This window comes from Gouania willdenowi, chromosome 6 (assembly GCF_900634775.1).
Source record: "Gouania willdenowi chromosome 6, fGouWil2.1, whole genome shotgun sequence".
NCBI classification, from domain to species: Eukaryota; Metazoa; Chordata; class Actinopteri; order Blenniiformes; family Gobiesocidae; genus Gouania; species Gouania willdenowi.
The window spans coordinates 45084131-45096182 of NC_041049.1; the positions used below are offsets into that span (position 1 = coordinate 45084131).

At 38.6% G+C, this 12052-nt stretch overlaps 2 protein-coding genes across 2 annotated transcripts in view; one reads left to right on the forward strand and one right to left on the reverse strand.

Annotated features, from left to right (window-relative positions):
- Nucleotides 1-4131: 4131 nt before the first annotated feature.
- Nucleotides 4132-7111, forward strand: bhlhe41 (basic helix-loop-helix family, member e41). The gene is made up of 5 exons (XM_028449715.1): nucleotides 4132-4507; nucleotides 4590-4656; nucleotides 4757-4864; nucleotides 4949-5060; nucleotides 5170-7111. Exons 1-5 carry the CDS (start codon nucleotides 4443-4445, stop codon nucleotides 6117-6119), a joined length of 1302 nt encoding a protein of 433 aa, XP_028305516.1. The 5' UTR covers nucleotides 4132-4442; the 3' UTR covers nucleotides 6120-7111.
- Nucleotides 7112-9506: 2395 nt separating this feature from the next.
- rassf8a (Ras association domain family member 8a) overlaps nucleotides 9507-12052 on the reverse strand; it is a 30968-nt gene continuing 28422 nt past the window's right edge. Inside the window, exon 6 of the mRNA XM_028451455.1 lies at nucleotides 9507-10860. Within this exon, the coding sequence (XP_028307256.1) occupies nucleotides 10739-10860 (122 nt within the window). The 3' untranslated portion in view covers nucleotides 9507-10738. The remainder of the gene's footprint in view (nucleotides 10861-12052) is intronic.

Genomic DNA, 12052 nt, shown 5'->3' on the forward strand with positions numbered 1-12052 from the left:
AAATAGCTGTTGAAAACACACACATATATAATATTTTTAAAAACATAAATCTATATGTTTTCCTGTGCAACATTCATTTCACAGCATGCCTGTCAAAAGAAAAGTTTCTTTCAAAATAAAAGACAAGTCCAAGATGTACTGAGGCCCCAAAGGGACCCGGATACATGAGCGCGTAAAAGTTCTAAGCGAGCACGTGATAGTTTTAGCTGCATGCTCTGCTCGTAAAGAGTTAATCATGTTAGAGGATCTAGTAAAGCTTTATTTCAGCCTTAGGGTTAGGGTTAACGATTACCTTTACGCGCTTGCTTACGCAATACTAGTATCACGTGCTCGCGTGTAACTTTTACATGAGCACGCAATAAAATAAAAAAACCTGTGTCTCTTTATAGGGCTCTGTAAAGATGAGAGACATTAAGTATTTATTTATTTATAACAGCTGTCCGTGACCCACCCAGTATAGGTCCGTGACCCACTTTTGGGTCCCAACCCACCAGTTGAGAATCACCGGTGTAAATCACCAACTAATTCGATAGTAGATATCTCAGTCCCTCCAAATACACAAATTTAATGAAACTGCACAATTTTTTTTGACATAAGCTCAGTTTTCCCATGCCTATATCACGTCATTTTTTTTTTTTTTTTATCTCAAATTCTTTTAACTACTATGTACATTTTTCCAAAATCCTACAATTATCCTCAAAGATTTCTCCAAAATTTCCCCAAATTGAATAAAAATGTATCACAAAATCAAGAAAATTTGGGTGAAGATTCTGCAGGGACTCAAATCTGTCATTATTGCTTGGATATTGTCGGTGCCTATACTTTAAATACTATTATATGTGGAAGTCCAAACTAGGGCACGTGAATAATAAAATTGAGATTAAACTGGTTCGTGTTTGGCCCCTGAACTAAAATGAGTTTGACACCCCTGATCTAGATTGTTGTGGTTCTGAAGTAATTTTTGGCATTTTTATTATAACTGTTTTATATTTTCTCTCATTTTGTGCATGTTTTTGTTGTTGTTTTCTGTGTTTTATGTATATTTGTTGTTGTCATTCTGTGTATGTTTATTGTGCTTTTGAGTTTTTGCATTTTATGGTAATTTGTATGATGCTTAGTTTTGTGTATTTGAGTAATTTTGTGTTATGTTTTGTTTTTTTAAGGTAATTTTGTGTGTTTTATTTTTTTTTTGTGCGTGTCTTAGTTTTGGTCTAAATAAAAAACATCACCACCCTGTCATGATGCTAACTAACTAAGAGATGATCCAACATTTTAAACTCTGAATCATTGATCAAAGATGGATCATTGAAAAGGACCAAATAAGCACAAACAAAGTAAAAGTCTTATAAATTGCCTTTATTTGCACTAAAAGCTCAGATAAAAACATGATGTAGAGCCTCATAGATCAATTAATTGAAGATCATTTCAAAAAAATTATTTAATGTAATCATTTAAAATTTATTGGCCAAAAGTTTGTTAATATTCTCCGCTGTAAGCACTCTCTTATTGACATTGTTGTTGAAGCTTTACACATTGCATTGTGGGATGTGGAGTCCAGTAAACAGATGCATAGAAGGGTTTTTCCATCATTCTTACAGTGATTTCTGGTGTTTCTTCACTAAACAAGGAGGACAGTGACTCTCGTGATGTCACCTCACTCCACCAAACAGTGGTAAGCCTTGGCAGAGTTTTTGGGGCCAAACACAAATGCAACTCAAAACAATTTGAAAGACTTTTACTGATTTTGTGTTGATTTTATCCCTTTTTTTTTAGATCCTTCTTTTTTTAATCACTGATTCAGAGTTTAAAATGTTGGATCATCTCTTAGTTTGCATTATGACAGGGTGGTGATGTCTTTACTTAAATCCGATATGGGCAACTGGTATAGGCTGGGGGACACATGTGGCCCTCGGTCTAGTTTTGTGTGGCCCCCAAAGTAAATCCACAAAATGAGCTAAAAACACACAAAATCATGAAAAATACATAAAACGACTTAAAATCATTCAAAACTACAGAAAAATACACAAAAGACAAAAACACACAACACATGAAGAAAAACGCAAAATGAGAGAAACATATTTAATAAGACAAAATTAAAACAAAAATACATAAAATGACTCCAAAACCACAACTAACCAAACAAAAACATACAAAACCATTGGTTCTTTCCTGTATTCTTGTTCAGTTGGTCATTATTATAAATGCTGACGTTAATGTTGATAATACTGTATATCCTACAGGTCAGACAATCACATGTTTGTGTCCTCGCTGCGATAGAAAATGCTCATCTCTGACTTAAACCAAACTTTTCATGGTGTAACCCACATCCTTAGCTCTGCTGTTCCTTCATCTTTACTAATGTGGACCATTTAATAGGGCCATAAAACAGGCGTTCTAAGCAGCAGCAAATGTCCAGACTTGTTATGTATTTACTTTAAATATACTTTTTGATATAATAATTAGTGTGACAATAATACACTGAAAAACAATTAGTCACTAATTGTTAAATATATTTCATTTGGAGATGACTGAGGATGGAGAGTTAGGATTTGTGAAATTAGTTCCAGTATATATCTGCTAGTGCTTTGCTATGCCAATAATAATAATAATTATTTTATTTATTTGAGCAATTTCATGCTCCCAACTTTGTTGTAAGTTAAAAGTATTGAACTGTTCAACTCCATCGCACACTTTTGGGATGAATTAGGTGACAGAGGACATGGCAAGTCAGGCCTTCTCGTCCAACATCAGTGTCTGACTGTAGAACATGTCATTCAGAGTTAGTCAAATAAGTGCAAGGTGATTTTTGCATTTGTTTGCCTTTTTCTATAGTTTCAAAGACAATGTCTGCTAGTGTTTTGCTATGCCAAGAATTATTATATTTTTTTGCAATTTCATTCTCCCAACTTTGTGGGAAGTTCAAAGTATTGAATTGTTCAACTCCACAGAACACTTTTGGGATAAATTAGGTGATTGGAAGTCAGGCCTTCTCATCCAACATCAGTGCCTGACCTCAGAAGAGAATAATGTAACTCAGAGTAAATCAAATAACTTCATGGTCATTTTTTTAGATTTTCTTTTTTTTTTTTCCCCAAAAAATATCATCTTGTGTTTGTCACGTTGGAAGCCTTTTGAACTTTTCAAACACATTTTTCTTTGCTGAAAATTAATGTAATCATATGAAAGTCTTAAAATATAACTCAAGATCATGTGAAAAGCTTGGGGATGTTTCCACTAGTGATTGAGAATAAAAGCCTATTAATAACCATAATGATGTGGTTATACCAGAGCTGAGAGAGCCACGCTGCCTCATCCATGCACAGTTAAACACAAATAAACAGAGGTGTAAGGAGTACTGATATAACCTATAGAAGTATTGTTACTTACTCACATAAAAGTAGAAATAAGTCATACATAAAACACTCAAGTACAAGTAAAAAGCAGCTCAATTAAATAGAACTCAAAGTAAAAGTTACTTTCAACCCCCACATTTATTTTTAGTAATAAATCTTGCCATGGTTCCCTTAACATCTCATGCATAAACTTAAAAAAGAAAGAGACCAAATCTTGCACAATTGGAACTGCATTTATTTTCCACAAAGGCATCTGTATAAAATAAAAGGTTTGTCAAAATGTGGAATTCGTTTTTAAATAAACACCAATAAATGTTATATATATATTTTAATTCAGGCTCTAAGTCTAGCTTTGAACTGTGAAATTGGCTGTGCGTTGATCAGAAATGGCACGACTGGTGGATTTTGTTCAAATAGACCATGAAATGAAAATAAAAGTAATAATAATCACAATAAAATTACTCAGTAAAGGTTGGGTGTAGAAATGTAACAAATTACTTTACTTCTTTTAAAACGTACTTAAGTAGAAGTCAAATCTTTGATTTAGAAATATACTCAAAAAAGTACAAGTACCCATAAAAGCAACTCAATTACAGTAACGTGACTACAGTACTTGTAATCCATTACTTCCACCTCTGCAAATCAATAGCAGCTCTGTGTTTGTGCTGTCTCTCTAGAATGATCGCTGCATTCCTCCTTTTTCTATCTCTCTATTTTACGCACGGCTCACGTTTCACGCGCCCCGTCAGTGGTTTGGACTCCGTGCGCGTGGGTGCAGCGCTGATGGCCGGCATCACACAGACAAGGTCTAATTAGCGGACTTTGTGCTGGTGCAACCGGAGCCGACACGTGAGTAGAAATCTATTCCCGACCGGGGTTAGCGCGTGCGCTCTCGCCTTCAGAAGCCCGCGGCTGTGCAAAGTGTCAGCGCGCGGGAGCTCCACACGTCAGTCTGTGTGCGCAGCACCACCAGGAGGACACGCAGCAGCACCGTGTGCGGCTCCGGGAGTCACTCACACACATCCCCGCTCAGAGGGCGCTCGGAGGCGGACACTCAGCAGCAGCAGCAGCAGCACCGCAGAGGACGCGATGGATGAGCGGATCCCGCATCATCTACAGGACACGCACTACATGGAACACGCAGATTTCCTGGGGTGAGTTTTTCCCACTTTTAGAAAAACTTCATCTAAAAGTGCTCTGACAGCAAATAGTGACCACTGCTCTTCACTGCTCCAGGGTGGATTACCCCTCACTGTACATGTGCAAAACTAAAAGAGGAATAAAGAGGGAGGATGGAGGAAAGGTGCGTGGAATCCACACTAAATATTTTGGTGTTATGATCAGATGCAACGTGTCACACACGTGTGCTGATTAATTTATTTTTTTATTTATTTTGGCAACAGGACGCATACAAGTTACCACACCGGTTGATAGAGAAGAAGCGGAGAGACAGAATCAATGAATGTATCGGACAGCTGAAGGATTTGTTACCGGAACATCTGAAGCTGTCTGTAAGTCCTCAGTGTGTTCGGATTTATTCTGACTGATGGTTACATACACGATGTTTCCAAACTCATGTGGTTGTTTTCTTGCAGACTCTCGGACATTTGGAGAAAGCGGTGGTTTTGGAGCTGACCCTGAAACATTTAAACGCATTGACCGCCGTTACCGAGCAGCAGCACCAGAAGATCATTGCTCTACAGAATGGTGAGAAACTGTTGATCATTACAAAAGTTTGTTGGACAAACAAACATTCGTTTTCTCTGTTTTACGCGCGAGGTTTCCATAACACGATCCCTTTCCATCTCGTTTGCAGGAGACCGCTCCATGAAATCCTCCATTCACGCCGATCTGGACGCGTTCCACTCCGGGTTCCAGGCCTGTGCCAAAGAGGTCCTGCAGTACCTGAGCCAGTTTGAGAATTGGGCGGCTCGGGAGCAGCGGTGCGCGCAGCTCGTCAGTCACCTCCACAAAGTGCTGCAGGCGCAGTGTCAGCCTGGCGCGCCACAGGAGAGCCACCACAACAAGTCCGACAGCCAGACCAACTGCGTCCCGGTGATCCAGAGGACCCAGGCCGGGGAGCTGAACGAGAACGACACCGACACGGACAGTGGGTACGGGGGAGAGGCGGAGAAGAGCGACGCAAAGGACAAAGAGTGCGCGCGTAAAGCCACTGCGCTGCAGGGCTCCACTAAAGCAGTGAAGATTAAACAAGAGTTTCATGGAGACGAGCGAGCGGCTAAAAAAGCAAAGCTGAGCTGGTCTGGGACTGGGAGCGGACTGGTGAGCGCGTGCACGGACCCAGGCAGAGCAGACGTGGCGTTGATGAACTCTCTGATGGGAATAAACGGTGTTGGACAGCAGGCGCCTTTCTGCATGCCTTTCTACTTCATTAACCCCTCCGCTGCTGCTGCCGCTGCCGCTTATATGCCTTTTTTCGACAAGAACAACATGGAGAAGTACGTGTACCCCGCGGCGGCCGCGCTGGCGTCTCCGTTCCCCTGGTTGTACCCCGCTGCGCACGCCGCTGCGGCAGCTTTCCCTGGTCTGTCTGCACATTTTGGCTCCTCCCCCTCCTCCTCCTCCTCCTCCTCCCAGTCCAAAGACTACCAGCAGGATCCAGACAGCGAGGGGTCACATGAGGCCGAGGCGGGCTCACCTGAGGATGATGATGAGGATGACGGCGGTGAGAGCGCGCGCACCGATGAAGAGGAAGGGGAGGGGGAAGCAGCAGGTGACGCGTCTTCATCCTGTCAGAGCAGCTAATCGATCCCTGATCAGGATTTTAAAGAGTATTTCAGTTACATTTCACACACGCACGTGACGCGCGGCTGATTTTTGCCGCTCGTGCGCAGCGTCGACTTGGCGTCAGAGGACAGTTGTGACTGCTCGTGCCTTTTGCACACACGACAGATGAATAACAACAATCTGAATGATTCATCGACAATGATTGACTTCACTCTGATGGAGTTCAGTTTTTTTTTTAATCTTCTTTGCATAAAATATTTTCTAATGGCAGCGTTGGTGCCAAACCTTTGAGTATTTGGACATCAATGAGTCACTTTGACCTCTGACTATAAACATGTATGATTAGGCTGCCAGAGAGAACAGTTCAACCACATAAACGCAGGGTTTTTCAACCTTAGGGTCGTGACCCCATGTGGGGTCGCCTGAAATGTCTAGTAATTGTTAAAAAAAAGTTGCTGAATAAAATGATTTTTAAATTTTAATATTTTTAACTTACATCTCACAATACACAATCAAACTGTATTCTATGCTTATACTTTCTCAAATATAAATCTAGTTAAAAACAAAAAAGCAGTATAAAAATATCTTAAATCAACGTTTACATATTATCTTTGTTTGGAGTGTTCTACTCCATCTCATAGAAGAAATGTGGAAAACAAGGTGGTAGTTTGCCACTTCATTCCTTTTGCTGCGGCTACAGATGTATCTCACCTCCACCTCTAACCTGCAGTGTGAATTCATAATAGATTCTGACTGTGATTGAGTTTTTGCTTTGAGAAAAAACGAATTTAAACCAAACAATTTTATCAAACGCCTTTAAATAGTATGGTTTCTTCTGAGTTTAGCGCAGGCGTCGGCAACAGGCAGCCCTCAATCTGATTTTGTGCAAATAATTAAAAAATGGCCTCAAAAATGCAATCCGACAACAAAAACCCACAAAGAAACACTAAACAACAATAAACACACACAATTTGACTGAAAGAATAAATGTAAAACAACCGTATTCTATCCTTAAACTGTCAAATAAAATGCAGTATGAAATTATTTTTAATGAAAACTTCTGTATTTGTAACACATTAATAGGCACGATCAAAAAAATAATTCTTGAAAGAAAGAAAAAAAAAGTCCATGGGGTCGGCAGAAATTTGTGATATCATCAAAATGGGGTCATGACCCGAAAAAGGTTGGGAACCACTGCGTAAATGTGTAAATGTGCACAAAATGAGCCTAAAGAAGCACTCCTTATGGAAGAATAACACCTACTGTACCTCATCCTCAGCTTCAGGCTGATTGAGAAACGGTTCTGACCACAGGAAAGGCATAAAATCATGTAATTTAATGTTCCAGCTTGTTTATGAGATACCATCAAATGACTTATACCCTCAATTCATCCCTATACAAGTTTACTTTGTTCTCATTTTGTTCCTGTGATGAAAGAAGCCACTGTAATCAATCAAAGTGGAAAATATTTGTTAATCTTTTTTGCGGGGTTTGGCTGAACTTGTGTATTTCTAAATGTAGGAGAAAGCATTTCTGCACCTTATGAAGCTTTTTAAATGCATTGAATGTATACCTGTATTTTCCCATGAGACGTTTGTATGTAGAAAGGGTTGAACTCAGACATTAAGTGCACTTTTTCTGCTTTTACGTCGACTGATGGTCACCTTTAAAAGTCATAGCACTGAGTTTCATTCTTCAAACTTTTCTGTTTTGTTGGCGGAGAACTTTGTGGCATTAAAGTTCTGCTTCCAGTCATTTTACATCTGATTTTTTATTTCTAAAAGGAAGAAGAAGCTTAAATTGGTAGAAACCTAAAACCAAAAATGCTGCATCACCCCCGAGAAACTTTACATTGCAATCTCTTCATAAGAATGTTGCTCTGCTTTTTTTTTTTTTTCATACGAGACTGAAAAGATGGATATTTTTCATCGGTATTTCACACATAATGTTCCTTTTGTAGTTTTTGTCGGCTGGTTTTTTGCCTCCACTGTACTATAAAAGTGGCGCGTGTTTGTAAATAGGACTTTTGTGAATATGCCATGAAGCATTTATGTCTGTCAATGTTGTAGAAGTCTATGTTTTGTTTTTTAAAATTACAATTCAACTGAGCAACTGTTGCACAATTTGTTAACGCTTTACACAACATGCTGTTCTAAATTATTGCTGATGAGTTGTAAAATAAAAAGCAAAAAACTAAAGTTCGATGGCTCTTCGTTCCTCTCAACTACACCACACACACACATACACACACACACACGGTATAATGTCATATTTAGGTCATGGGAAAATTACTAAAGAAGAACTCAGAGTACAGTTGTTTTATGGTTACACCATAATCAGCTGACAGCAGAGGAATGTACAGTAAGCTTTAAACTCATGCCATGTGATAAAAGGCTGATGAAGTGAGATTACAGTGAGTACAGGCTGAGGAAAACAAAGAGGCCTTCACCAAGTTTATCACAAGTATTAAAAAGGATGAAACATTAACTACTAGTTCAGAGCAACACAAACAATGTTTAAAAATGATCTTTGTTCGGAGGGTTGGTGGCTCAAATTCTACTCATACTACTTCTACTCTATATATATATTTCATTCCCTTTGTTGTGGCTACAGATGCATCTTACCTCCACCACAAACCTGCAGTGGGAATTCATAACATATTCATATTCTGTGATTGAGTTTCTGCTTTGAAAAACAAATTTAAAAACCAAACTATTATAGGAAACTAAACTACATTTAAATGATCTGTTTGTTTAGTGCCAATAATAACAGGCAGCCCACCCAAAAATAATTAAAAAATAAGTCTGACAACAACGACGCACAAAAAGACAACAAAAATACACAAAACTACAACAAACACACACACAAAATGAGGAATAATCTATAAAAAAAACACATAAAAACACACAAAAAGATGACAAAAATACATCACAACAATTAAAAAAAAAAAAAAAAACATATAAAACACCAATAAACACACACAAACGAGAGGAATAATCTACAAAACAACAAAAATAAACAACACCAACTACACAATCTGACAACAAAAAAACCCATGAAATGACAGGAAAAAACACAAACAGCAAATTTACACAAAACTACTCCCAAAACACACAAAAAAGACAACAAAAATATACCAAAATGAGTAAAAAATAATTAAAAAAACACAAATTGACAATAAACACACAAAATTAGAAAATAATCACCAGAAACACACAAACCCTCTGTGCTTTCCTGTAATATTACTCAGATTGGTCTTTTTTCTTTCTAAATTCTGACATGAATGTTGATGACTGGGCCCCTGCTGTGATAAAAGTTGCCCGTGTTACCATTGCTGAGTTAGTGTCTCCATCTAGAGGCAGACAGACAACAGTCGTCACGTGTTCATGAAGCACAAGCTGTGACTCATTGAGTTCATATGGTTTTATTGAACCATGCAAATCCATTTCATATCAGCAACCTGTTAAACTCACACATGTGGCGACACTTTGCAGTATATTAAGGCAAACACAAACACCCCAAAATACACGTCATGGTAGCTTGACATCTTTCAGTTTAAGATGTAAACAGTGTCCATACCAGCACTGATCTCACCTACAGCACACGAGCACAGGTTAAAACGCTTTACAGCACAAACCACAGAGGAGGAAAGGACGTGGTTGTAGTTTTTAAGCTTTGTCGCTCGGTAGTTTCTCTAATTTAGCTCCAACGTCTACACATATTTGATCTAAACTGGCTACGAGCATTCCTGCGTTGCTCCTATGAAAGCTTGACGGCACATTATTCAAATACACTGACCAAGGAATGAATTTAAGGCACTTGAATGTAACTAGCAGCTGAAATACATCCTAAGAGCACACACACACACGCGCACTCACGCAATCAACATTTTAAACCGTGTACATTTTTGGTTCATCTCAATCATGCAACAGGAGCAGCTTTTTGGCTTCTCGCGTATCATAACATTACATTTGGCAAAAAACATACAAAGTGTTGTCATTGACATCAAGAAACAGCTCCAGAGGATAATTATTCAACACTTTCAGAGACATCATCTGCACCGTTTTACAAGAAAATATATACTCAAGCTGAAAAGTAGGAAAACATTATCTACAATAAGCTAAAGATTAGGTTTTTATCATCATCAATAACATCATTCAATAAGAAAACGATCAACTGTGTGTGCATAGTTTAAACCGAGCAGAGATAGAAAACAGACAGAAGAAGTGGATCCTTCACTTAAGATACGAGTCAGTCCTTGTGCTGAGAAACAATGCATACGAGTTCAGAGATATACTTCATAGGTTTACATACAATAAGAAGACTGTTCAGAAGGCATTCACGATGCTAATGCTAAGGAAGGAGGAAACGGAACTGAAAATACATCATTAGCTTCATTCCAACGAGTTCCACTTTTAAAAATGTGTATATAGACTGAATAATGTTGCTTTAATCATGTGACTGAAAGCGATTCAAAATTTTAAAAAAAACAAAGGAAAAGTAAAAATAGTGCATAGTAGAGAGTGCGACCGAGGCATCCTGTGCTAAGATAACAACTTACAAGACAGTACTGGTTGGACAATGACCGTCGACCAATCAGCAGCAACGATTTGACTGTTGACCAATCAGAGCCAGGCTCACACGTAGATGCCCTCTGGGTTCAGGCTGGAGCTGTGAGGACTGTGGAGGACACGCAGATGAGCCGACACCGTCTGGGACGACACGGGACGCTTCAGGGAGCCGGTCAGAGCGCAGAAATCTGCACAATAGAGAAAGTTCAGCTCATATTTTGTTAATTTAGCAAAGTATCTTTTTACAAGGGTCACCAACATTTCTGAAAGTGTGAGTTACTTCTTATACTGTATAGTCCGAAGGGCTACCAGCTTGAAAAGAGCTTCTTAAAAACTACATTTTCACTTTAATTGGACGGTAAGATAATACGTAAGGAAAAAGTTTCAACATGCAACACTGTATTTCTCCTAATTTATTATCTATTGTTTCTAGGGGCGTGCCAAAATATCAATACAACAATATATCGAGAGGTTTTGCCATTTATGGGAAATTGATTGACAATGTTTTGTAATTCCTGTGAAATGGACTCAGTGCAGGAGATACATTCTGAATTTTTAAAGTGACAGAGATATCGTGATGTATCGTAGATGAAATTTCCCGTGATATATCGCAGAATCGTGATATCGTTATTGTGGGGGACAAAAATAAATAAATAAAAATTAACATCGTGATGTATCATATGGCGAGGTACCTGGCGATACCCAACCCTAATGGTTTCATTTTATGCAATTCATAGAAAATCCCAATGTAGCTATTTTACTACAAACAAAAAACAAAAAAACTCTTAACTAATAGTAAAATTTATAAAATCCTCCTTGTGTTTAAATTTTTTTTTAAGTTTTTTTTTAATTTATATCAAATTATCTCTTTAATAAATCAAAAATCGTCCGTCTGTCTGTCTTGGTGTGGTGCAAATATCTATTTTATTTTAAAATCACGGTCGAATCAACGCGGGTTACACCGGAGAGGGGGGAGGGTCGTCTGAGTGGCCGCACTTTACTAGTAAAGCTCTCAAGTCTCACGCATTGAGCGTAAGACACACGCATTTCAACCTGATGTGAGTCACTGAGTGCGTGCATGTGTGCGGCTGAAGCACTTGTGCGTGAAAGTCCACCCACGGAGGATATATGGACAGGTAGCGTGGCACGCACACACGCACACACACGTGTATGCAGGTGTCATGGACTGAGTTTACCTGCTACGTACTACCATGCACAATGTCATACAGAGAATGCTGTACTGATTTTAAAAAATGCCCAAAACATCACATCAGTCGACCATCAATACAAAATCAACCAATGATTAAGAAAAATGATTGTCATGATCAAAATGCTAATTTATATGAATACAACAGCTCATTATTGTAAAGTTACATTAGG

Coding starts and splice junctions, on each gene's coding strand:
- bhlhe41 (XM_028449715.1), top strand. CDS start 4,443: ATGGATGAGCGGATCCCGCATCATCTACAGGACACGCACTACATGGAA. Junction 4,865..4,948: donor CGGAACATCTGAAGCTGTCT/GTAAGTCCTCAG, acceptor GTTTTCTTGCAG/ACTCTCGGACATTTGGAGAA. Junction 5,061..5,169: donor GATCATTGCTCTACAGAATG/GTGAGAAACTGT, acceptor TCTCGTTTGCAG/GAGACCGCTCCATGAAATCC.